Raw genomic sequence first — 27,569 nt, 5'->3', positions numbered from 1 at the left:
CCGTAACCATGGAGACTGCCAAGTCTTCGAAACGTAGGACGTAATGAATAGTAAATAAATCAAAATAAAAATCCGCATAGAACTTTTATTTCAAAGTCTAACATTCGCGCAAACATAAGAAATAATTTCATTATTTTGTGTTATACAGGATTTATCAACAACAGACATCAACCGCGAGCTGTGGCTGGTGGCGTGGGTGATACGCGTGGGAAGGTGGGCGGGTGCGGGCAGTAGCGGCAGCGGCACGGGCGAGAGGCGAGGACCTGTCGCCAGGAGACCCTTGGGAGCCGGAGTACTGCCTCTCGCAGAGTTCCTCAAGCAGCCGGGACAACATCCCGCTGAGAAAGAGTATACGTTTAAGGTATGGTTCCTTAATATTTTGGACTGCAGTGAAGTAAGTCGTGCTTGGCATGATGGTTATTGTTTTTAAAGATGTTGCGTGGGAGACGACACGGGTTTTGATGTGATTAACTACCCAGCGGAAAAGGGGATTCAAAACAAAAAGTCATCAATAAAAAAAGGTTTTAAAAATAAATAAAAATCCTTTTACTTAAATTATACATTTTCTTGCTTACTGTAATTTTGTTTAAATCTATGGATGCAAATCTTAATATTTTCAAAAATGATGTACAACCCTCAAAAAGTGTTTTTTTTAGCTACAGCGGTTATGGTAGTTGCTCTTAAAGGCCCGTTTTAAAAACGCATCGTGTATAATAGAAATAAATATTTATTATCATTATTGTATATTTTTAGGTGTATCAATGTGAAGAGAAAGATTTTCACCAACTACACGACATGTTAATACGGAAACAAACCAATAAATGCAATATATTACCAGGACAACCCAATTATGGTAAGCTTTGCAAACTATTCCTTCTTTTAACTGGTGTTATCCTTCTTTAATGTGGCCATAGAACTCTTCTTTGGCACAAAATTTACTGATATTGATGTGTGATTGAAGTTTGGACTGTAATCATTGCCTTATTCGAGTCATTTTCAAAAATCATAATAATGTTTTAGCTGTTTGTAGACTAATCGTTTAACAGGAAACTCCTACTAATATAACTTATGTTATTTTAAATTTTACTGTGCATAACACTGGCATCAAATATATTTTTAGTAATTTATTTTTCCTTTATACACTTAAATAAACAATTAATAATTAAATATCCATATTGTATTCGATATTTATTTATTGCGGCTGATACTAAGCTGTTGAACAGATGGTCGCTGAAGAGGTAACAGGATAATATATTCTGAACCCAATTGCATTGCAACCGCCTCAACTATAATGAAAAATATACCATAGAGGCTCAATCCGTTGTCAATAATTGTTCAGATCTTTATTAAAACTGGCTGTCATAGTTCTGACGAAAATCGATGAATTTGACACATCATCATCGTCATCAGTCCTGTATCATATACTGTCCAACTGCTGGGCACGGGCCTCTGCTACTACTGAGAGGGATTACTAGTCCACCACGCTGACCTAGTGCGGATTGGTAGACTTCACACACCCTCGAAATTCCTATAGAGAACTTCTCAGGGTTGCAGATTTCCTCGCGATGTTTTCCTTCACCGTTAAAGCAACCGATAATTCACAAAGAATACATACATAATTTTTTAGAAAAGTCAGAGGTGTGTGCCCTTGGGATTTGAACCTGCGGACATTCGTCTCGACGGTCCGTTCCACAACCAACTAGGCTATCGCCGCTATTAACACATTTTGGACCTAAATTATATTTGTATTTTCATCTACACTGCACATGCTATAAGTTCCACTTTACATTGACAATTAGATGGCACATTCATAGCGTAAAATAAATTCTTATCCATTCTCTTTGGAGTTTATATTTATAGTCTGTATCTATATTATTTATTCCATAGGTATCGTAGTCGCACTTCGACTGTTGACCAACTCTGGCAGCATTACCGAGGCGGTGGCTTCAGGAGCGACCGTGACGGCGAAGCGGGGATTCCCCGACGTCATAATGCCGGGTGACGTCCGCAACGACCTCTACCTCACGCTAGAGAAGGCAGAGTTCGAGAGAGGAGGGAAGAGTACTGCAAAGAACGTTCTCGCGACTGTCTCCGTGCATGACAATACTGGACAAGTTATTAGTGTGAGTTTTGTTAGCTTTTAATGTAATTAAAGGGGCCTATTCTGACTACGGTTGGATATCCGTCTTTTTGCAGTTACCGGCGTTCTTCGTTCAAAGGACAGTATTTATATCCTTATAGGTAATGAAGTGGATAAATCCCTTATTTACCAAAAGACAAATATGAAATACGTGAGATGTGTTTAGTGATGATTAGACTTTTTTACGATTTCTTTCAATGACGAAATAAACAGGTTAGCTTGCCTGATAGTTAATCCAGACGGGTTCATTAAGGGAAAGCCATATTACTCAGAAGATTATGATGTTCTTTATGCCAGTGCATTTCGTTCGTCACTATAAATTATATTATATCTATTTACTTATTTGTTAAAACACAGCTTAGTCTTCTCACTAATGCAATCATAAACTCAGTGAGTTTTTACGTGTATCATAATATAATAGACAAAAATTATGTATATGAAATCACATAATCCAAAATTTATATTATGTACTTTAAACAGTGATTGTTTTGGCACTATTTTAATGCCAAAAAAACGGTATTGATTAAAATAACTATCGTCTAATAATGACATTGTAATTTATTATGTTATACTCAATAATGGTGTCAATAACTATATAGTCGCGTCATAGTTAACCGCATAATGAGTTAAATTTTACCTATTTCAACGTCATCTAAATATGTAAAAACCCAATTGTTAAGGAAATTATAATGATGACATTTGTTTTTGTTTTAAACACGTAATATAGTACGCCAAATGATTTGCAAATTGTGTGCATTCATTTGTAATGTAGATTAGACAGGGGATAATTATAGAAATGTCACACCTATATAAAATATTAATTTATATTACTCACCGTGCTATTAATGTAAACAGTATTATGTTTATTGACCTAGTTTAACTATTTTTAGCACCGATTTATGCAAAATATTCAATTCTATTTATACAATCTTGTCATTATTAATAATATCTAACATTTTATATCGTTGCATTACACATTTTAGGATTATGTTTTTTGATCCAATAAATTTGCATAATATGACCTATTAGCTCATCTAATGGTAAGTGATCACCATTTATACATCCAAAAAGGGCAAACCTTTTGAAACATAAAAAAATGCCTCATATTAATAAGGCAAGTTAAATAAAAAACTTCTAAAAAAAATATTAAAAGTGTCGATAATTTTGATATACCGGCAATCACTAGTAATTCTGAACAGGACTGCGTGTGGGGTGCCAGTGGTGTGGGCTCCACTGCGTACGAGTCGCTGGTGCTGTACCACAACAACAGCCCGGCGTGGGGCGAGCAGCTGCGCCTCACCGTGCCGCTCGACACGTTCACGCACGCGCACGTACGCATCGAGTTTAGGCACTGCTCTAGTGAGTGTATTTGTATGGCGTTATTAGGTTATTGAGTATTGATTTTGACTCACAATTTTAAATATAACAATGTTTTTGAATGAAGTACATATTCATAATAAATTAATTCTATTATAAATTTGCTGTTGCTAATTTCTATGTACTAAAATTTCATGTATTGACTAAGTATTGTATCATTGTATAACCATAATTTATGATTAATATTTGTGATATAATATTTGTCAGTGTAAAAAAGTTTCATTCTTCTATCACTTACAAGCAGCCTCCATATGCCGATATTTTTTGCCACAAAAAATCTATACTTCAATTAAGTTGAACTCTAATAAGAAGTAAAAACAATTTCAGCTCGAGACAAGAACGAGAGGAAGCTGTTTGGTTTTGCGTTTGCGCGACTCATGGAGGCGAGTGGGGCGACGCTTAGAGACGGCGCCCACGAACTATACGTGTATAAATGTGACGATCCCACCAAGTACGTAACTTTATTAAATCGCACGTTTACATATTAAATATTATTATATGTTTTTATTTTGTTTAAGAGAAAATAAAAATGGAATAATTAAAATTGGCTACTTTAGCGACTATTATATTAATTACGACTGTTATTTTTGTTTGATCTATCGTTACATTTGAACCGCATACGTTCGGACATAGGTTGTGAAAACCGTTTCTTAGTTCCTAGTTGTAGTTATTATCCTTGCTCCCGCAGACTGTCGGGCGCGAGCTACCTGTCGGCGCCGTCGTGCGCGACGGACGCGGCGCGCGGCGCGCCCGTCAACGGCGTCGTGCCGACCTTCCAAAGAAGCTCCAAAGAAAACTGCACCATAAGCACGCTGCTGTGTTCTACTAAACTTACACAAAACGGTATAGTACTTTTGATGTAATTGTTACAGATTTCACTTCTGTGTTTTTTGGTTCACAATCGGAATTTTAGTAGTAAATAATTATCGAAAATTTTACAAACTGTTTGTTGTTTGAAATACCAAAAACAAAGGTTAACCATTTATTCATTCATTCACCTTGTATGATTTAAAGTCGACAAATTTGTTCTTCTTTATTATATCCGTCTGCAGAGATGTAAATTATCGACATTTTCATATCGAATCATATACCATTTCTATCTTCTAAAACAGCTGTGACAAAATATAAATTTTACGTTCCCTACATAGTGCATACATCGATCAATTAATCGATTAATATATTACAGAGGATCTACTCGCACTGTTACAATGGCGAGCCCGACCTGAAAAAGTTCAAGAAACCTTACTAAGGGTACTGAGACTCGGCGACGGACTGAGCTGCGAAGAGCTCATCAAATTCTTGAGAGACGTTTTGGATGCTCTCTTCGCCCTGTTTTCCACTGAAGATGGCAACAGGTATGTTTTTGAATAAATCTTATTACATTTTATAATGACGTTAATTTTGACTATAAAATTAGTATGGTGCATATATATTTAAGTGCTATATTTTTTAACAATATTGTTCTCTGTTTTAGCACCCCCCATTCAGGCACCGTATTTTTGGTGCTCATATCGATATGCAGTCTACTTGATGAAAGCAGGTTTCAACACTTCAGACCAGTGTTAGATGTTTACATTGAAGAACATTTTTCAGCTGCTTTAGTTTACAAGTGAGTTTTTTATTTGTGAAATTAAAATAATACTTATGTTAATTTGTAAAATCTTTATTTTTCTTCATAATTATAATATCGAACGATATTTATAATTTGATTATCTAAGTGTTGTACAGATGATGCAAGTGTGTGTGTGTGCGTGTGTGATGCAGAGGCCTGCTGTCGTCGGTGCAGCACTGCGCGGAGTGGGCGGCGGGCGCAGAGGGGCAGGAGCCGATCCGCAAGTGCCTGCGCTCGCTGGGCGCCGTGTTCCGCCTGGCGGTGCGCTCGCGCGGCTTGTTCGCGCGCGCCACGGGCGGCCAGTACGAGGACAGCTTCCGCCGCGACGTGCGCGCCGCCCTGCACGCGCTCAAGGCCTTCGCGCAGCACCCGCACCGGGAACACATCGCGCCCGCACAGGTACAACACTTTCAACCCCACATACACTTCAATACGCTTATACACTTTTCAATATAAAGACAAATCGATAACCTTGCATAGTACAATGGTATTGTCAATGTTGCTATATTCAACTTCGTAGGAAAATATTTCAAATCGATCTAAAACCACATTTATTAATTGGGTTGTTTAGCTTGACTCATTTTAAACTTTTTAGGGATAGGCAGAGGCAGTATTACGCTCAAATGTTCCCGCTGATGGACGAGACTAATTTATTTATATCTTTGAAAATAGTGTTCACGCGGAAAATATTGTTACCCTAGAAAAAAATGAAACGAGTGTTAACTTTGTAGGTGGCGTTGATGTCATCATGGGCGGGCGTGGCGAAGGAGGTGTGCTCGGCGCTGGGCGCGGCGGAGGCGGCGCGCGCCACGGCCGGCATGCTGGACGCCGCCGGCACCGCCGCGCCGCACGACCTGGCGCGCGCGCGCCTGCGCGCCGCACGCGACGTGCTCGCCGGCCCGCTCGGGCAGGACCCGGGTCAGTTGCTCTGGTAGCACCTTATTACGCCATTATAATACTAACTATTTCAATGCAGCATCCCTATTACTGGGAATTAAATTAAATGAACTACTAAATAGCTGGGAACTTGCGATGCAGCTTCCTTATTTTGATTTTTATTTCTATTTATAAAACATTTAAAACCAAAACGACAACCGAAAGAAATCTTGTATATATTTTTCTAAAACCTATAGAACACTATTTGATACTATCGATATTTTAATCAATTATTATGAACCGCAGAAGCGCGCAACATAGTCCTCACTACAACATGTCATCACCTCCGAGTACACCTAGCCAGACGCGACGAGTTAGCTCAATGCGCAGAAATACTAGGAGAGTTAGTTTCATTACTATGGAAGAAAAAGGATCCTGATCAGCCGTCCGACGATGACGAATTGGACCCCGATGTGGACGTTCTATGTTTAAATACTTTGGACGTGCTCGTGGAAACTGTGTTGCATCTTATTGGAGGGAATGCATCTGTGTTGGTAAGTCGATTTTTTATTAGTTAAACCGTCACTGTATTCAGTCAGTCGTCAGCACCGATTGGAGTCAAGTAGTAGGATCGAATCGTACACCATTATTAGTTGCGTGTTTATAAATATACTGTATAACTGGAGGCATTAAAACGCATTACGGCGCACCCAACAACCCGCGCTATCGAAATAAATGCGATTCTATTCGGCATGCGCGCTACCATTCTTTTGTAGTCGACGTCAGCCTCAAAGTCATTTTTTACTCCTGTTTTTCTAAATTGAGCGACCAAGACTACATTTTTTTTTATTTCATTAGTAGTGTGCACTATAATGTTTTAGATCATAGTGGTTTTTCTTTTGTTTGGAATCTTATAGAGTGATGCTGACATAAAGTGATAACGATATACAATATTCACTTTCTTATCTCAAAATTTAATTATACTTTATTGTATGTAAATACAAATTACAAGTTTTATGCAGGGACCAATGGTAGCTGCGTTACTCGGCGTAATGGAGCTTTTAAGACCGATTCATTACCAAAGATTGTGGAGTCACCTAGCACCGCATCCGCACGATAGAAAACCGTTGAAAGATTTCCTAATGAGAGCGTTCCTCGTATTTAGACATCTCATTGAACAAGATGTAAGTATAAAAACTACATATTCCCCGACAGTCAAAAAATATATCGATAATTAAATATTGATAAAAAATGTGAACTATCTAAAGTATGCGTTTGTTTTTTTTTTAGGTGTTCCCACCAGACTGGATGGTTCTTCGCCTGCAAAGCTGCAAAGTGTTATTATCGGCTCTAAAAGATTTGGCCGTTCCATTACAAGAGAGATTCCTTGGCGACGAACCTCCTCAGTTTGATGCACAGGTAGGACTGTCTGGACTATTTTTAATCAAAGTTTAAAGTACAAAAACGCAGCTTTTTAGGAGTAAGTTAAAGTAGGTTTTTAAGTGATTGTGTCTTGTTCGATTAATATTGATAGTACTGGATGAATAGTACCATTAGATTGTCTTGACTAGGTGCCTTGAATAATGTTAGGTTATGGGTTTTTTCTAAACTGTTCCATAATAGATGCATTTTATGGTATAGCTTTGGGTGGGATACCTGGAGCTGGGCGTATCTTTGGTGACGTGTGGCGCGCTGCAGCCCGAGCGCTGGGCCGCCCGAGCACCGCGTGCCGCCGCCTTACGTGCTGCTGCTGCCAGGCAGGTGCTCACCGCCTGGAACCTGCTCGGTGAGTTCTGTGTATATTTCAAGTGTGTGTGTCACTGAGCTGTAATTGAAAATTGTGGGAATACGTGTATATAAAATGTTTTATTTTTCATGAACTGTAAATTAACAGTAAATGTGCAAATCATAAGAAATACCAAAACAAGTACATCGCTATTAAATAAATGCCACAGGAGATGTCATAATTTAGTAAAGGTAACAGTAAAAGATAATTGATTGACATGGACAATGAATATAATTGTCAAGTATGTATGGAACGTAGTTGAGGTGAGAGTAGTGTATGGACGTGTGGCGTGCGCAGGCGCGGCGCAGCTGCAGGTGGTGGGCGGCGGCGTGGGCGCGCTGCTGGAGATCACGCGCGCGGGCGAGGTGCGGCGCGCGGCGCTGGCGGCGCTGGTGGCGCTCATGGCGGCCGAGCGCTCCGCCACGGGCGCCGCGCGCGCCGCCGAGCGCGCGCTCGTCGACAAGCTCGACGACCTCGTCGCGCACTCCGACGCAGACGACCACTACCGCAGGCTCTTCGACACCGTGTACGTACCACCTGCACACTTACTACTACTATTTTATCACATTGTAATCTATTTATGTAATATCCAGTTATCGATCAACTTCAGCAACTTTACTCATAATAAATCGAAATAATCTTCGTTAATATTGATTTTAACATTGTCAATTTTGAATAATTAGTCGTCGAAGAGCCCAACAACGCCGAGATATTTAAATAGTAAATGACATTAATTAATGCGGCACAAGCGATTAACAGTTCATTAAAAATTTACTCATTTCAACATACATCATTGCCTATATAGTTTTATTTGATACTTCTTTAATAACCAATTTCTGTTCACTTTCCTTTCCTTTGTGGACTACAGCGAGAAAAATTTTCATAGTTTACGATACATATTGATGATTCCGTATTCTACTAGTATACTTTTGATAGTACTTACCGACCGCAAACTATCAATGCTTAAATGTAAAATCAGTAATCGATAAAGATATACATATTATGTAATATCTATGATAAACTAAACCTTTATTAATATCACGACGATGAACAGTTATGTTCGACAGACATTTCGAAGCAATTCTCAATAAAAATCATTAGTTAATATTTTATCAGTTTGTCACAAACACGTATTGTAACATCATAAGATAAGCGTAGTTGTGTATTTTTATTTTTGTGATTTTGTTTTAAAAATGTTGTTGGTCTGTTCATGCTTCAGGGAGCATTTAAGTTCAGTGTAAGTAAAGAATTACATAGTTTGTGTTGATCACGTATCCCTTATGTGGTAGGCAAAAGTACAACTAGTGTAAATGCAAAATCAATAAATACAAATTATTACTGGAAATAATTTCAAAGTTAGTTTTTGTTGGTCAATAGATTGATTACCTTATAGAATATTATTACGAAAAATAAAACCATCCTATTTCTTTGATTATATTTTACTTAGTTAAATTAGTTTAGTCACTATTTAGCAAAATTTTGATTTATTAATGTTATAAAAACTAATTGAAATAGTCACCAATCTAATAACTAGAAAGAAATAACACTTTAAAATTATACGTAGGGATGTTATTCATAATGTAATTTCTATAACGTAGGTTGATGGAAAGAGTATCAACTGAAGGTTGGAGAGAAGCTGGTGCCGCTTTTGTTGGTTGCGTGACGCGTTTGCTTGAACGATTGCTTGACTATCGCGCTGTCATGCAAGGCGCTGAACATAGAGATAAAAGGATGGCTGCTACTGTCAATTTACTAGTAAGTATCGATATTTTATTTTGTAGCAAAGCAAAAAACTAACAGTTATGGAATCATAAAAAAAATTAAATATGTTTATTTAATACTAGAGGTATTACGATTACGAGGTATAATAAATTACTATCGATATTTAATTCGATACAAGAATGCTCGTGAATATACGGAATTGTTCATTAATTCGTATTTTTCCAGAATTTTTACAAAAACGAAATCGACCGCAAGGAGATGTATCTACGCTACGTGTACAAGTTGCATGACTTGCACATCGCATCAGACAATTTCGTGGAAGCTGGATGCACACTCTTGGTTAGTTATTATCTCAATTCGGTAGACAGGTTCATTGTATAATATGTATTGTATATATTTACCATCCGGCTGATTTTCTATGTATTATGACATTCCCCACAAATAATGGTAATCCCGAATCACGGAGAATAATAAAATTGGAAATAACAATAATGATAATTGATAATAAAAAAAATGTGTATCGATACAATACATAGCTTTATTAATTTTTGAATTAAATACGTACAAACGTACTCTTAAGTATACACTACAAACTCTAGTCTTTTTGAATACATTCCTATGAAGTGTAATGTCAATATTACAGCTCTACGCCGAAACACTAAGCTGGGACAGCGATCAGACCGGAGTGGACCCGGAACATCCGGACACACCCGAATGGAAGCGCAAGGAAGCGCTCTATAATCAGGTGTTGCAGTATTTTAACCGCGGGAAGGTGTGTTGATATAGTATTATTTTTACAAAAAAAAAAAAAAAACATATTTTTTTTTATTGATTACTCGATATTTTGCACCTACCTGGTTAGCAAAGCCATCGCTCAAATAAGGAAGGGTCCTATAGTGGCTTGCACAGTCGAGTTGCGTTTGTATTGTCAATTTTCGTTGGCCAACGATTTATTTACTCAGTATTAGCCCGGAGTCTGGAATTTGTGCACGGTATGGCGATAGGTTTGTTCCCTATTACACCATTAGACGGAATACAAACGGCGTGAAGTAGATGCACCAGATGCGCCACTATTAACGCGCCAAGTGTGTGTATACTATAAAAATGCTACTAATATAAAGTTACGTCATCATTTTTTTTATTGCTTTAAATGTTGAGATGAGTATGAGAAGCTTGCCGTTCGCTTGATGGTAAGCGACAACCACCCATAAACAGTAGAAACACTATCTTACGACGTGATTTACAAAGTATTGTTTGTTATTCCAGACATGATATGTTCTCACTATGTCCAGTAGTCATAATAAAGAGCTTTCAAAGGTAAAAAACTAAAACAAATACTTTCAGTGTTGGGAGAAAGGTCTGCCACTACTCCGCGAGCTGGCAACACTGTACGAGGTGAAGTTGTGCGACTACCCTCGTCTGTCGCACTGTCTGCGGACGCACGCCACCTTCCTGGACTCTATCATGGAGCAACTGAGACCCGAGCCTGAATACTTCAGGGTCGGCTTCTACGGGAAAGGGTGTCCGTTGTTTGTGAGAGTAAGTCGTAACGCTATGATATTAAACGCTGGTTTGAAATGGCTTCAAGAAAAGCGTTCATTCATTGAAGCTGTCTTCTTTATGAAGTGAAATTAGTAAGCCGATGAAAGTATTATATGAAATTACTTGTAAGCATATGTGCGATGATAGCTGTAGCTTAGAAACTACCGTTGCACAAAAGCGAATTAACAGTCTCTCGAAAACTAAACACTGTAGCTCATCATTAATTGTATTGATTAACGCTAGTTTGGTTTATTAAATTAACCATGTTATAGTTTTCACGCAGTATTATTCACAGTGTTCTATAACTAAAAATGAATTTTCACTATAACTTATACCTAGTACATTTCCTAACGCGTATATATTACTCCTTTTAGAACAAGCAGTTCATCTACCGAGGTCTGGAGTACGAGCGCATCGGTGCGTTCACCCAGCGGCTGCAGGCGGAATACGTTTCCGCGCACATCCTCATGCGGAACACGCCGCCCGACGACTCCATCATAGCCAATGACGGACAGTGTAAGCATATTACACAATGATCGCTTCATAGTGACCAAACATTGTGCAAACGAAACTTGTATTTCTCAAGGTTATGTATTTGGTAATAAAATATGTGTTCTTGTCAATCCTACTATTATAAATGCTAAAGTTTGTGGGGATGGAAGTATGTATGTTTGTTCCTCTTTCACGAAAAAACTGCTGAATCGATTTGAATGAAACTTTACAGTAACATTAGTTATACAGCAGAATAACACATAGACTACAATTTTTAATGACTTTGTGTAATTTGGTCATAATACAAGTCGGAAAAAAAAATATCCCGGAAAACTACTCCACGCGGGTGACGCTGCGAGCAAAAGCTAGTAACCAATATGTACCTTACCTCTTCTCCACTCATAATCAGAAATACCAGCACTATTATTCCTTTCACCTTTTGAGCATCTATATGGATTCGTGTTCACTTACTAACAGACACGGTTAGACCTAAATAAATGCAATCATCGAGAGTAAGATATTCTATATTATCAGTTTGTAATATATATATTTTGTCTGTATCTGTGTGTAGATTACCTCTCCTTTTTAAACAGTCTAGTATAATACAATTGTCCGTGGCCAGACATCCAGATCTGCAACGTGAAGCCGGTGCCGTCGCGGCGCGCGTGGCCGGCGGGCGCGCCCGACCAGCTGCGGCGCTTCTACGCGGCCAACGACGTCGACACCTTCCTCTGCGACCGCCCGCTGCACAAGCCGCCCATCGACAAGGATAACGAGTTCAAGGTTAATAGATACCGGCTTCGTAAATATGATAGCCGGTAAACAACTTGCACGCTCTACGTGGTGGAGTGCTCAATTTGTTTGCCAGATACCATGGTCGTGTTATTTGGTATTCATTGAAGGAGAGGATGTAACTGCCTGTGGTTGCATGGTTACAACGGTGGCAAATGACAGAATTTTATAGAAAAGAGACGAAGTTATTTATTTTATTTCCTCTGCTCTAACAACTATTACATAAAATTTCGTGTATTCTTTTAGAGCCTCTGGATTGAAAGGACTACTCTAGTGACGGAAAACAGTTTGCCAGGTATACTTCGTTGGTCCGAAGTCATATCGAGGTCCGTCGAGGAGATACCACCTGTCGAAGTAAGTACCAACTTTTAAAATTATAATATCATTCCTTACTCTCTTATTCCTGAAAGCTTTCTAGAAACGAAACTAGTATACTTGAACTTTGCCAAGCGTTTATCCATCATATGATGTGACAGAGACAAGCTTAAACCAATATCGATAATTTTAACACTATTTGTATGTGTTAGCTGACTGGGAAATGGTACCCAAAACCTCACTTATAAAGTGATCTAAATTTTTTATAGTCATTTATAAAAAAACGCGATATAATCTCAAATGTTTGATCGAAACAGTTCGCCTGTGAAACGATGGAGGCGACGGAACGTGAGCTTCGCAGTCTGATCTCGCAGTACACGGCGGAGCCGACGCGGAACATCAACCCGTTCTCCATGCGGCTGCAGGGTACCATCGACGCCAATGTGCAGGGCGGCATCACCAAATACGAGCAGGTATGGTGTCCCTCATGTGATAGGCAGTTTGCGCGTCTAATAATCGAGGTAACGGATATTTAGGCCTATTTTTATATTTTGTAGTTATAGAGCGATTTAAGCATTTATAGTTGTAATTGCTTTGTAATAAACGAACTTTATTCATTTTAACGTTTCATGTCTTTATTAATTAAAAAAAGAAATATGTTAACCGATGTAGTTGTTAATAATATCATCTGGTAGTACAAAATAAAGCTGTATGTGTTGTGTGCGCGCGCAGGCGTTCCTGGCGCCCGAGTTCGTGCGGGGGGCGCGGCCGCGCGAGGCGGCGGCGGCGGCGCGGCTGCGGCGGCTGGTGGCGGCGCAGCTGGCCGTGCTCGACGCCGCGCTGGCGCTGCACGCGCGCCTCGCGCCCGACGACGTCAAGCCGCTGCACCGGTACCTCATTTCATTGTTCTTACACGTTTACTCAAACTATACGACTGGTCTGAAGCTAGTCTCGAAACAATAATTTCGAAAACATATTTTAAAATTAAATTATAAAAAACGTTCAATCAGTCAAGAACTCTAATAATGATTTCAATTTATAATTATTTTGATAACATTTTATTATGTGTGTCATTTTAGGCGACTCGTGGAACGATTCAATCAATTGAGACAGAACTTAGGACCGGGACTCGCTCGGGCGAGGCGACAACTTTCGGAAAGTATTGTCAAGTAAGTAAACAATAATATACACCTTATGGTACTACCAATGTGTATAAATGTGAAGTTAACTATGAGCCTAGGTCCACGCAGATACAATCATATTAAAAATGTTTGTATGTGGTTATATTGCTATCTTCCTTATTCATATAACGGTAAGAAAAAAATGCTTATCACAATAATGTATGGCGTATCACATAACGACAGTTTCATTCATAGAAGTTTTTCTACGTTTTCGATAATGCATGAACATTTCAAATTATTTTCAATGCTCCAGCTGATTCGTAACGAAAAATTTTATATACACCATATAGTGCTTTCGCATTACGTGATTGTCTTTATTGGTATAAGAGTAGTGTTTCTTTCAGCACGCCATTACCACCAGTTCCAGCACTGGACAAAAGATCTCAAAGTATTCAACAGAACGACAATTATTACGAAGATGGACATTTGTACGATAAACCGGTAAGTATTCTATTCTAACATAAAATTTCAAATAATAAAAGACTTGTTCATAGCTCTATCCGCGTAACCGTTTTTCCACTAAATATAACCAAGTCAATTGAAATAAAAGTAGTTTCCAGATTTGAGTTCGTCTGCTTCTAAAATTTTTGCTAATTTAATTTTACTTTTCTTATTATCCTTTTTTGCATAATTTGAAAATGATAGGTTATATATAGTTCTCTCTGTGACTATGAAGGCTGGAAAGTCAGAGAAACATCGCGTCATCGAAAAATCACAAAAAGAAACCTTTTATTTCAATGCCTAACATTCGCATAAACATAAATCACAACCAAATCAATATGAAATATGATCTATTGGTTACATTTTTAATACTTTAGCTACATTTACAAAATCTTTAGTATGAAAGAAGAATTAATAGTAAATGCATGCTTCGCAGCTCTCCATAGAAGATCCCTTAGACCAGCAAAGCATAATGTCGACAAGTCTTCCAGTCGCGGACAACAGGGACTGTTTGGACGACAGCTCGATGATAAAGTCCGCGCCGCCGATACCGACCCGACCAAAGTCGGGTGACCCGCGCAGTCCCACGCGGCCACCTTTGGAGAAGTATCGGTGAGAGAAAAAAAATAATTTAGTTTTAGATGGCACGATCAGTGATACTTGAGGTTGGCAATTAACTCATAATTCCGTTGGCAGCGTTGGTCTTGGGCAATCACTATCCTCATTTGTTTGTCGAATATATTTCGGCGATTTATATGCTTTATTAACTTTATACATTTCTGGCGCTTGGCCTTATATAAGTGTACGAGTATGGAATCAAGTACACGAAGGTGAATTTACTGGCGCAGCTTGTTAAAAATGTTTTTGTTCCAGTGATTCTATCGACGGCGAGGTGGTGGAGACGCGACGTCACAGTCGCGCGTCGTGGAGTGAGCCCGGCGATGCACCGCCCCTGCCGCCGCGTGTGTCAGGTATTATACAAGTGTCAATGTCTATTACGGTTAAAATGTGTCACATAAATCTTATGACTAGTAAGTCATAAACCATACACCGTAGTATAGGGTGGTTTATATTAGAAATGACGATAATGAAATGAAAAACGAATTTTAATTTTTTGTCGTATCTATTTACTAAAAGTGGGAGTGAGAAATTACAGCATTACATTAGATTATAGACTAGTCAGAGAGAAGTATTTTGTTTATCTGTGGCGAATTGGCAAAATAAATGTATTCAAATGTGTCCAGTGAAGTACTGTCACAATTCCCCTGTCCAGGCGAGAAGCGTTCGTGGGAGGGCGGTGCGGCGGGGCTGGCGGGCGTGTGCGCGGGGGCGCCGCCCGCGCTGCCGCGGCGCTGGCGCGACGACGACGCGCGCGACTCCGGCGTCAGCGTGGACGCGCACCCCTACACCAACGAGGACCACCGACACTTGCACAGAGGTCACATTGGATTTCATACTTTAATATCTCTCTTCTTTCTTCTTCTTCATCCTATACAGGGGCATTTTGACATTGCATTACTAAATGAAACCATATACTAGTCTCCACCCTTTTTGACATTGTGCCAAAAATCTTCCATTAATAATAGTTATTTTCACCAAATATCCTGGTTTTAGTTTTTTGATCATATTGTAATTTAATGCGAATATGGCGTGTGCATGGGTGTATTTCTGACTGAAAGTATGATGTTGCCGCTGCGACGAATTATCTAAGAGTAGCAGTAATGGCATTAGGACGCGTAAAACTTAAGTTACTTTTTAATTAATATTTATTTTCTTCGAAATTTTCACTTTTTTATTTTACATCTATGGCTCATGTAACTTATTGTAAAGTGTTATTTCTAAGTAGATAATTATGTGTTTTCATTTAGAAATGCAGTGTCAAAATGACACTGTATAATCACCCAATGCTGAGTGTAGGCCTCTTGCAATGCACGCCAGGTTATTCTGTCCAGGGCAGTCTCATCCAGCTTCGTCCCGCCACGTGGACCAGGTCGTCGTCCACCTCATTGCAGGCCTGCTTCGATTTCTATATCCATTTCGATTTGATACTTTAATATAGGACCGTTAAAAGCCCACTTTCAAAACTTTTAAAACTTTAAAGTAAATTTTTCTATAATGCCTTAACTATCGCCTGCTTGATGTAGTTATGATAAGTGTATGTAGTAGATTCTTTGTGTTTTTAACAACATTCGCTGATAATGAATCTTCTACGGGGGGGTTCACGTCAGTTAGACAGTCGTAAAAAATTAGGCTAAACTATTTTGCCTCTAGTTTGAAATGGGTCTTGTTTATCCCAAATTAAAATAAAGGAAAGATAAAAGTAGACTAACTATAAACAAAACATTATAAATTCAAAATCAACCTTATTTCTTACCTCTAGATCTCGATCTGACAGTGGAATCATTACGCTACGAAGAAATAATATCGATGATGTCGGAGCCGCTACGAGTGGATGAGAACGAGACGCCGCCGCCCATCCCGCCCAAAGGACTCGGCCATCTCAGCAGCTTCGACTCGGGACATCACGAGAACGGTGAATCGCATTGTTGAACGCCTCTTATGGTTACTATCGTAAAACATTTTTTTATCGTGACAATTGGATATTATCGATAACTTTTTGCTAACCTTCAATTTCAATTAACTATGCCAATCGTTTTTTTCGATCTACCGCGGAAATGAACCAATCAGAATAAAGTTTTTTTTGTCATGCTTGACATATTACAATGATACAAATAAGTTAGTTTTGATTTGTTTAGTCTCGAGATTTGATCGAAGATTGGAATGGTATATTGAAATCGGACGTTAATAAAGAATCGCATAATATCAGTACTACGTAAAATATTAGAGGCTTAACGTTTTAAAAGACGCGTTTTTTAACTTTTACAATATGGTCGGGCTGCCAATTCACCTATTTTTAAACAGCATCGGTACTAAAATGACGTTAAATAAATAAAAAAAAAAAATCTCATATGAAGTGTCACGGTATAAAAATGCATATCTTAAACGTTATCAAGACTGCTTTGCATTGAAGGGGTTTATTAGTTTGACGTCCACCCACGAGGTCAACAGATGACCTCATAAAAGTACCATGAGGTCGCTGGATGCGGGCCGCTTACAATAGGTCGATCTGAAAATCTTTCGGGGAGGCTCATGTTCACCAGTGGACATCTTGCGGCTGATGATGATTAGTTTGATTGTTAAAACCATATCGAAAGCCAAAGTATGTATTCGACGACATCGCTATTCAAATACAAAATTATAAAATTTTGTGTTGTACTATATCTATCCAAAATGTGACAATAGGTGAAGAATGCACCAAAATTGACTAAGTTTTGAGTATTACGAAGCCTATTGTGGTCAATATGCTGCTAGTCACTGATATCGTATTTTTAGTGTGTCAGCATTGATAAGTTACAAATATAGTATTTGATTATAAAGCCGAAATAAGAAAAATATATCCAGTTGTATTCATTTGATACTTTTTTATTGACGATGGTTTTATTATAATTACAACGACTTTACCAAACTGCAATGTTATCTTGAATACTTATAACAATCATAAGGTTTATCGATAAGTAATTATTCTTCCCAAAATAATTCAAACATTCTCGTGACTACATAAAACTCCTTAGTTATTAATTATAGCAATGTTTAAGTTGAATAATTTTGCTCTTCGTTTTTTATCAGGAGTGAGTCGAGGTTTGTCTAACCATTATCTTTCGCTTGACACATATCTAACCGTGATGCAAGTGGTTTTACAATATAAATTTGGCCATAAGTGATTATTTTATGGAATATACGATTTTATGCTTTATTTAAAATGCAGTTTAGTTTATATTTCGGGGCCATAAAACAGGTGATATAAGTTATTGAATAATTGACGCTTACCAATAATATCGGTAGTGATATGTGACTACAACTTTAAGTTGTTTCGTAAGTGTACGCAATTATACTATAATATTTCGATCTACGATATTCTTTGAATACCCTACAAGTAATTATAAAACATGAACAGTAATATCAAAATATTATATTGTTCCAAATTCCAACACCTACACGAATAGTAAGCCCTATCGAAACAAAAAAATATTTTATTTGAAGATGAAGATAATTTGCTTTATTCCATCTCTTGATCAAAGAGAATTTGTGATAACAAATTTAATGATTCCTATTCAAAGTATTAATTATAAATGGAATTGGTAAAAGTCTTTAATTACTATTTGATCTTCATTCGATAATATGTTCACGTCTTTTTAAAATTTTATATTTATTAATGCATTCTGTCGTTTTCATGTTTTTTTATTGATTTTAATGTAAGTTTAAGCTACATATTGTGAGACTATAATGCCACGAAGACAAAAAATGTCTTTAAATTATTAAAGGTCATTCGATATATCCATTCTGTGCCGGCGACGTGATATCACGTCTTGACGTTTTACTTCACGCACGTCACGTTACGTCATAACTTTTTTCATAATATGAATGCACGAAAAAGATCATTTACATAAGTCTTTGTTTATCTTTGCTCAACATAATACAATATTTAATTTAACCATCTATTTAATTTATATTTACTATTGAGTATAATTATTTAATATGCAACTATGGAAATAATTAATTTTACATACTAGTATTAGGGGATACTGACATTTCAATTATGAATTTAATGAATTGGATTTATGTTATTAATAATCGATAATGACGTTTCATTTTATTTTTGTTCATCGAAAAAAAGGAAAATAAATTAGTTAGACAGATACATGAAACTAATCTAAGGAATACAAAATCATATGCGTCTTAATGTGGGGTTTATGAGTTTTTTTCTCTTCCCACACAACACCAAAAGTATATAATATTATGCATGTAGTTATAATTTAAGTCGTAGCGTGGACACTCGACTAGGTAACTAGTAGCTGTAAAGCTCTGTCGCACCTAAGATAATATTATTACTGATGTTAAATGGGCAAACGTGCAAGCAATTGATTATTATTATTGTAACTGAAACATTATTTATCATCGTCAATGCAATTAAATTATGTTAACGATTTTTGTAAGTATTTTTACATGTAATGAATATAGTATACGTTAATAATCACAAATTATAAAACGCACAAAAGGTTTCAATTATTTCACATGGAACAGTATTACAACGAGAGTAATTCGTTATAATGCATTTTTTAAACTTGTAATAATAAGTATTTGAGAACCTCGTAACTGGTGCAATTTTTATTATACTTCTATATTATGTTTCTTTCAAGAACTACAATTTACAATGCAGTTTAATATTTAACTGTTTTGGTTAGTATATGGTAGCACTTTTATTTATAGTTTATATATTGTTCCTAGTTTAAGATAACTTTTCAATTGACGAAAACAATTTGCTTATACTTTAAAATTCTCGATCTCAATTGTATTTGGAGGCTGAATAAAACCCTTTATTTGAATACTGAAATCTTGAATCATTTAAAGTAAAATAAGAATCGACAAATTGTTACTTGCTTTTAAATCATCAATAAAATAGCGAATTCTTAACACACCCATGAGGATTATTTAAGTAAGGGGTTTTAATAAATATTTTAAAATTCAATACCTAAAATATTTGTACGATTTTTCAAAACTACTATAGGTATTTTTAATTCGTTATTTGATCGCTCTTTTATATACTTATTAACCATTATTAACCATAACTGAACTGAAATTGACTGTCAAATTTTTACTCCAAATATATTAATGTCTTTCCGATTATCAAGTGATATTAATTACATTTTATTGTAGATGTTTTTATATGTAATATAGTTTTTAGATTTTAGCCACTATGACATTTCCAACGAACAATTTCTTAAGAATTTACAGTTTTTGAATATTTACTCATGTTTATTGTATTTTATGTGTTGTACTACGCTATTGTAACTATAGTTCTAAGTTATTTTTTCGTTCAATTTTCATACCGCAATCGTAATACAGCAATGCGACAGTGAAAATAAAATTGGTGACGTAACACTGTATTTTACAACATTTATATATAAGAGCTATTTAATACATTTTCGTGCTGATGACGTAATAACACGTCTAATGTCTTCTTCATGTCATTCGACGTATAATTCCGTCACGTATAAATAAAATGGCCATAGATGTTATTATAATGCATCCATTGGAGTGTTTCTGTCGCATGTTAATACAATTATTGTATAGTCAACTCCAATTAGGGGCATTTTAGATCTTGACTAGAGAGATTAAGTACATGTTTAGAATTATTTTTGTATATTTAGTATACTATCTTACATATTATAAAGCGGTCACAGTTTCGGAAAACGCCGCATAATCTTTGTGATTATAATACTTATTCACAAAAAAAAAAATTATATTTACTTTCTACAGTCCATTTTTTTTTTTGTAACCACCAATGCATTTAGCAGTTGGCATATAGCGAGAATATTATAAGACCTGTCCACCCATTCGGGGATACGAGCATAATGGAATTTTATGAATACTAATATGTAATTCATAGTTATCAATTTATTTACTTTTAACCCGTTTAGCATAAATCATCAGTGAATTAAATTATTGTGCTTTGTATTGACGTTGAAATTATATCGATATTAATATGTTTCATATCGATATTTGTTTATGTTTTACTTGGGCTGTAGACATAGATAAGTACTAAAATTAAAAGTTGATGTATTTTTGTCATGCCTATCAAAATTATATAATCGTTGAGAACGCGATAGTATTGTCTTGTAGAATATTTATAAATTATAAGAGTTGACACAGATTTACCGCCCTGACACCTAATCGCCTCAAAACATGTCATTGAAAAATGGTGCTTAGCGTATGTGGCATGAAATACATTTTTTAATAATTTATACATTTTGGTATGTTATTCTTTCGCTTCATAAATCTTATAAAGGCAAGTCATATAGACTAGAAAGGGAGGTCCTGACTTCCTTTCCTAGTTTGGGTCAATTTTTTTGGGTCTTTTTTTTCGGTAGTAATTCATTCGGTGGTTAACGTTTGCCGCTAAAAGTACAATATTTTTTTCTGCAAAAAAAACAAGTTCTGTGGGATAAAGGCGGATGGAAGTAGACTATTCTAATGTATATTAAAGCACGTATCTTATGCCACATATTAACATCGATTAAATTATATTTTGAGTTTTTGGTGTCGAAGCGATAATTCAGCTTCAACCTTCTCCAGTTCGAAGTATTTTCTACCGCATTGTTATAGAATAAGAAATGTCGAGTTACCCATGTTTGTATGTGTGTTGACGAAATTTGTATGAATGCATTATTCGTGCGTGGTCAATGTAATCATTTATATGTAGGAATATGAAGATCCATTTATTTTAAAGCATTAATGTAGTATAACGTCTTCGTACCAAAAAGTCTGCAGTTATTTTTGTAACGTTTGCTATCTGAGATATATTTAAATTTATTTTAGCGGTGTAAGGAAACGCGGTGGGGCACGTTTTCGGAGATTTCGACGTAGATTAATGATAATAAATTAAAGGTATGTTTATTTGTATATTTTTTTCAAATTCTCGAACAGTATGTGTACGGATATTTTTTCATTTCATTAGCTTAGACGGACGATAGCGGTCGCCAAATGAAATTAATCAGTACAAAACGTAGTGGTGTGTACCAAGAAGCGAATGCCGAGTAGCTATTGTTAAAATTGTATGTAAATGGGCGAAATAAATTTAGTAGATGCAGCATGAATTTGTGTTTTTATTTTCGTTCTACAATTCCTACTTTTGTTTATGGTCCGTTTTTAAGCTGTAACGATAGGTAGATCTCCGTAGTTCCTTCTACAATATCTTAAAGCCAAAAGCTCTTACTGCGTTGAGGTAATTACTATATTTTATAGTGAGGAACAGTGAAACTAAAATGTTACATTAAATAGATCTACCTACATTAATTATTGATGTTGCTTTTTCCGCTTCCTGAATAATGTAGGTTGGGACTATGCCTTACACAAAACGTCAACAATATTACCTAATGTTTTAAAAAAAATACCACCGAAATTACTAGTTCTCTGATTTTAACGTAGTTTAGTTTTTTAACACTAAAAAAATCCATAAAATCCTGTCTTTCGAATCAGTTACCATTTTCAAAATCATTAACAAAACATATTGTCTAGAAATTGAAAGTGTTGGACGGACGTGGGCCGTCGGCGCGTCACTTTGGCAACGCACCGTCATGCAAATCGATTATTGTATTTACCGAACGAATTTCTAAATAATAACCGCTCTTAGCGCTATAATTGAAGGTAGTCGCCGCAGACGCCCGACACGCCTTCGACACACCGCGTGCTTTAAACGCGTTACAGTTCTACAATAAATCCGAAGATTTCGATGGTAGGTGTAGATAATTTATAAATAAGATGGTAAGTTTAAAATATATAGAATTTTTAGGGTATTATATGCTGTCCCACTGCTGGGCACAGGCCTCCACTACCAAGAGGGTCTAGGCCTTAACCTACCATGTTGGTCTAGTGCGAATTGACGGATTTCTACTTTCGGAATTCGTTTAGAGAATTTCTCAGATATGCAGGTTTCCTTACGATGTTTTCCTTCACAAACATACACGTAATTTTAGATAAGTCAGAGGTGCCTTTGGGTTTGAACCTGCGAACATCCGTCTCGGTAGTCCGTTCCAATCCCAAGTTATCTCCCTTTCGATGTTAAATTACTACGTATTAAAATTTCTCGAATGATGAGGAAGGATTAGCAAAGGAATAAATATGGGTAAATTCGTCGTGTACTCGTGTCACTGCCTATCAGGCGTTCGAAATATCTCGTCAAATGCTAAGTTAACACTGACAATTTATAGCAATACATGCGATCAACTTCCAAATACACTAAAGGCAATATTTCAATAGATATACACGTGAGTCTTGCTGCAAGTCCTGCAAGATTAAAAAATTGCAGAAGTCAGCGTATGTTGAGATGTATCGTCGCACTATACGACCGTGTATGTTATTGCCGATAAGTTCTCAATGGTACCGCCTACTCTGGTACCCGTAATGGACGCCGGGAATATATTTGACAAAATTTGACACCATAATGAGAGGGAAGCGCCCCGAGGTGACCCGCGTTATCAAGTCACCCATTGAAAGTAAACGGACGCTTCTCGGAAGAAAAAATATTGCCGAATGAATATTTAAAATTATTTTTTCACAATGTTATCTGCCCAGCAATACCGGTTGAGTATAGCTTCTTGGTATTTAAACTCGTTTATTTTTATTGTTATTACGTAATAATATAAAAACACCTTTATTAATATAGAAACCGTTTAAAGTTTTAACGATCAAATACTTTTGAAAATAATTGGTGAAACACCTTATTCGTGACGTTTTTTAATGAAAACTCCTTATTGCTTTGTTAATATTATTATGTGTTGAAAATGGCGAAGAGAAGGACGATTAATTCAACCCACGTAAAATATTTTTATTTTAACTAATTCAATTATTTTCCACGGAAGCAAATTAATGAGAGAAAAAGTATTCTATGTACTAATACAGGTTATGGTCTACCAGTACGCCAAATTTTTATCCAAATCCGTTCAGTTGTTGCTGCGTTTAATTCTAAACATACAAATTACCAAACATTTTCACAAATTTTTGCATTTGTAATAAGTATTATTAAGAAGTAAAATTTTTGTGACATTTTCTTTTACTATTCGCTATTTCAGTGTTTTCTGTGGCCTTCGTTGCAATGTATACCCTCCGAAGAGATACGTAGTATATAGTAGTCGTAGCAACTACAATTCTTGAGATTATTTAGCAATTACATTGGTTATTGGACCTTATATGTATTAGATATAAGTAGATATTACAATGAATAAGTAATACATCGAACCTGCGCTTTGACGATCGCTATATTTTGCTGGCCCGTCTTATTGGATCGTCGTCTACTTCTGCCAATTGCTAAACAGGGTTTCATTACTACCAACACGGAACTCTATGGTTTTTAAGATGTCGGTAGCTACTATCAAGAATATCTTGCAATATTCATAGCGATACACAATATTTGTTGGTACGTATGGTTTGTGAGTGGGACCATCTCGCGCCAATCACAATACTGGCAACTACGTTCTTACACAAAACTCCAATTACTTAGACGATGGACTATAAAGTACAAAGTACGAAGCAGTTCAAATACGTGCATATATAGTAAATACATATTTATAAAACATTTACATTATCACACCTTCTCTTTTCTAGAGTAGGCAAAACTTTTACATTTCGTAGCTATGTTCCATGTTATAAGAGGCTTATTGTCATATGACAATAAGCCTGGGTATATACCCAACTGGCCTTATTCACCGAACTCCATATTTATTAATAGTATTTACTACGAATTTATACCTTATTACATATTTTTACTACAATAAAATGTAATTGCGTGTCATTAATGCGAAACAGTGTAAAATAAACTATTCTAAATTGCTACCTAATAGCTTTTGCGAATTAAATAAGCAAACAAATAAACGAATAACCTTCTTTATAAAGTGTATCCTATTAAAAATATTAATGTATAGTTAGAAGACAATTATAAACACATTTGCGTACCGTAGTTTCTATAACAATAATTTTAATAGCTAGTTATTAATTTGTTCAAATATTCTGATAACAAGAAATGAATCGTTACATGTCCTATAAGATCGCAAAGTGAATAAAACCGCAATTGAACCACCTGCGTTGGTGTTGCCATCAATTACAATTATAATTTCATATAGCAATAATATTTACTGCCTTAGAAATAACTGTAAAAATATGCTATGACTGATTAATGTTTCAAAGGACAGACCTTTAAAATGGCCGCTATGTTGTCAAAATAATTATTTATCATACAGCAAGTTTATAAATATTCTCGTTCATTAACGCCCGAATGCCTCAACTGAATTGAAATAAGCTTGTAGGACTTATGCCGTCTTGGTCTAAATAAATAATACATGTTGAGCATAATTTATTCTTGTATAAATGTTATTCGTAGTATCACAATTTTTATAGCGCCTACTTACCTATGCAATATTTATGATACCGCTATATGTACACTGATTAATACTATCATTAATTATCTAAGGAGAAATGATAATATAAATTGTGTAAAACTTATTCTGACTATTATTGTTACAACAGATTACCATTTTCTATTACTATTGACCTGTACCTATATTGTAAACTGCAGTCAGCATAAGTTCATAATATTCTTAGATAAAAACAAAACGGCAATAAGATTTTCAATATATCGTTGGGTCACTATTACAAGGCCCTATGTTAATTTTTATTTATGTTGGAAAATTGAGTCTTAAAATTTTCATGTTGGTAAAAAAAATTAATGACAATAATTTATACTTCTTCCTTCATTTCTCATCCGAGATTATTATTTTTGTACTGAAAAAGACATAGAATCGTGTGGTGTAGGTAATTAAAAAAATACATAGAACCTTGTAGGCAATAGAGAGCCAGCGATGTGTCAAATTACAAAAAAGAAGAATATACTGTATCTGTCACCAGTTTCCATATATATTATAATTCTCTTTGGTCACCAGAGTCTGTCACCATCTGCCAAAGTCTAAAAGAATTTGTATCGTTTCCTATAATTTCCAATAATCGATTGCCACTAACTGTAAACAGTGATGTCTGTCGTGGTGCCAATGGAGTCGAACCCTGAGACTATGAACAAGTATTTGCATAAGCTTGGCGTTTCTGAAAAATGGCGTATGGTTGACGTGATTGGCCTCGAAGGGGAGGCCTTGCAGTGGGTCCCTCGGCCCGTGCTGGCTGTCATACTCCTACTGCCGCTCTCAGACGCGTACGAGCAAAACCGATGCGAGAAGGAAAACGATTTTTTGAACAAACGCCAGGAAACACCTAAGGATATGTTCCACTTGAAGCAGGTGCTAAGTAATGTTTGCGGAACTATCGCTTTGGTTCACAGCGTCGCGAATAACACCCACCACATCGATTTGGACGATGGGCTGCTGAAGACATACCTTAAAGATGCGCAAGGCCTGGATGCTTCTGCAAAAGGAGCGCTCCTTGAAAATTCTGTTGCAATACTAGAAGCTTACAAGGACATTATTGACGAGGAAGAGGGGGACGCTGAGGAAACTGTAAACAACCATTTCGTTACGTTCGTTCACAAGGATGGCGCACTGTACGAGTTGGACGGCCGAAAATCGTTCCCTGTTAACCACGGGCCGACCACTTCGGAGACGCTTCTGGAAGATGCTGCCAAGATCTGTCGTGATTTTATCGCCCGCGAGCCCGAGAACATCGGCTTCAACGTCGTGGCACTCGTCCCGACCCAATAAAACGTTTTTTTTAATTGATTCCAATTTAATGTCAATGTCGCAAAATAAATTTGATTATAGTTGAGTTGAAGTTCCTTCGTTTTTGATAAAGTATTATCACTTGTGAAGTAATCGCGTAATGATGACGTGATGAACTTATACACCGATGTCACGCAATCATTCAGTATGACACTGCGAAAAATGACTTTCATTAATTCTGTTCATTAGCGAATACCGTCGGAGCCGGAGACGGCCAGGGCGCGGCGCGGCGTCAAATGCACGCCGCTACATGCAGCTCCATTCGAGCCTTTAATTCATAATTAATCTCTGTGTATTTAACAAATCGCCTCTCGGTGTTCGGAACGGTGCGTCCGCGTCTCAATTAAGATATCTGCGCACACTCGCTACACAGCTCCCGCATTCCTCCTTAAAATTCTCTATCTTCGGAAACTAATTAAAAATTCGCCTCGCCTCCTCGGTCCGGTGTTCAATCGGGACGATATAACTTCATTTAAAAACGAGCAATCTTGTCGACGATAAGAGCTGGCGAGAAAACAACGAAGAGCAGAGCTCGCCACACGCGGCACTCGGCAGCGACGCGGCCGGACAAAAAGACGAGCCAAAGAAAGAACTCCAAACTTTTAAATGGAACGCGAGAGAATTCACCGCGTTAACTATGTCGATACTGGGAAGGACGCGACATCGGTAAGTCACGTCACCAAATAAATGATGCCGGCCCTGAAATAAATATATAAATATTGTGTAAATAAAGAAAATAATACGGCGGGGAACCGAAATGCTTTAAATATTCAAATGAAGCGAGCCGAGGTGAAATACGAAGGTGCGCTCGCTCGAGTTGAGCCCAATTAAATCGGTGCCACTGAGGTAGAAATTAAAAACAAAAGGAGGATGACGGGGGTCCGGCGCGCATTTTTCTCATGAGTATTATTAGCGCGATGTCAACCCACAAAAAATGGACTTAGAGGGTTGTCGTGGC

At 36.8% G+C, this 27,569-nt stretch overlaps 2 protein-coding genes across 3 annotated transcripts in view; both read left to right on the top strand.

The window, feature by feature from the left end:
* The window catches only part of LOC115449902 (dedicator of cytokinesis protein 3), a 64,200-nt gene extending 42,209 nt beyond the window's left edge, over positions 1-21,991 (top strand). The window contains exons 7-36 of one of the 2 annotated variants that reach the window (XM_037443000.1): positions 149-361; positions 754-853; positions 1,888-2,123; positions 3,340-3,499; positions 3,845-3,968; positions 4,206-4,360; positions 4,704-4,872; positions 4,992-5,126; positions 5,282-5,528; positions 5,861-6,047; positions 6,312-6,559; positions 7,028-7,189; positions 7,296-7,424; positions 7,647-7,791; positions 8,089-8,317; positions 9,390-9,546; positions 9,739-9,852; positions 10,157-10,285; positions 10,858-11,052; positions 11,430-11,571; positions 12,170-12,330; positions 12,586-12,693; positions 12,972-13,127; positions 13,387-13,544; positions 13,734-13,823; positions 14,180-14,276; positions 14,713-14,888; positions 15,150-15,247; positions 15,550-15,714; positions 16,657-21,991. In XM_037443000.1, the coding sequence (XP_037298897.1) occupies positions 149-361; positions 754-853; positions 1,888-2,123; positions 3,340-3,499; positions 3,845-3,968; positions 4,206-4,360; positions 4,704-4,872; positions 4,992-5,126; positions 5,282-5,528; positions 5,861-6,047; positions 6,312-6,559; positions 7,028-7,189; positions 7,296-7,424; positions 7,647-7,791; positions 8,089-8,317; positions 9,390-9,546; positions 9,739-9,852; positions 10,157-10,285; positions 10,858-11,052; positions 11,430-11,571; positions 12,170-12,330; positions 12,586-12,693; positions 12,972-13,127; positions 13,387-13,544; positions 13,734-13,823; positions 14,180-14,276; positions 14,713-14,888; positions 15,150-15,247; positions 15,550-15,714; positions 16,657-16,826 (4,755 nt within the window). In that variant the 3' untranslated portion in view covers positions 16,827-21,991. Of the gene's footprint in view, positions 1-148; positions 362-753; positions 854-1,887; positions 2,124-3,339; positions 3,500-3,844; positions 3,969-4,205; positions 4,361-4,703; positions 4,873-4,991; positions 5,127-5,281; positions 5,529-5,860; positions 6,048-6,311; positions 6,560-7,027; positions 7,190-7,295; positions 7,425-7,646; positions 7,792-8,088; positions 8,318-9,389; positions 9,547-9,738; positions 9,853-10,156; positions 10,286-10,857; positions 11,053-11,429; positions 11,572-12,169; positions 12,331-12,585; positions 12,694-12,971; positions 13,128-13,386; positions 13,545-13,733; positions 13,824-14,167; positions 14,277-14,712; positions 14,889-15,149; positions 15,248-15,549; positions 15,715-16,656 lie in introns of both variants that reach the window. The other variant, XM_037442999.1, reaches the window with a different exon arrangement.
* Positions 21,992-25,751: 3,760 nt separating this feature from the next.
* Positions 25,752-26,657, top strand: LOC115449900 (ubiquitin carboxyl-terminal hydrolase). The gene has a single exon (XM_030177791.2). It carries the CDS (start codon positions 25,916-25,918, stop codon positions 26,591-26,593), a length of 678 nt encoding a protein of 225 aa, XP_030033651.1. The 5' UTR covers positions 25,752-25,915; the 3' UTR covers positions 26,594-26,657.
* Positions 26,658-27,569: the final 912 nt, after the last annotated feature.

The sequence above is a fragment of the Manduca sexta genome, chromosome 26 (assembly GCF_014839805.1).
Source record: "Manduca sexta isolate Smith_Timp_Sample1 chromosome 26, JHU_Msex_v1.0, whole genome shotgun sequence".
NCBI classification, from domain to species: Eukaryota; Metazoa; Arthropoda; class Insecta; order Lepidoptera; family Sphingidae; genus Manduca; species Manduca sexta.
Note: the sequence above shows the minus strand (reverse complement) of the source record. Positions and strands in the feature narration are given on the sequence as shown.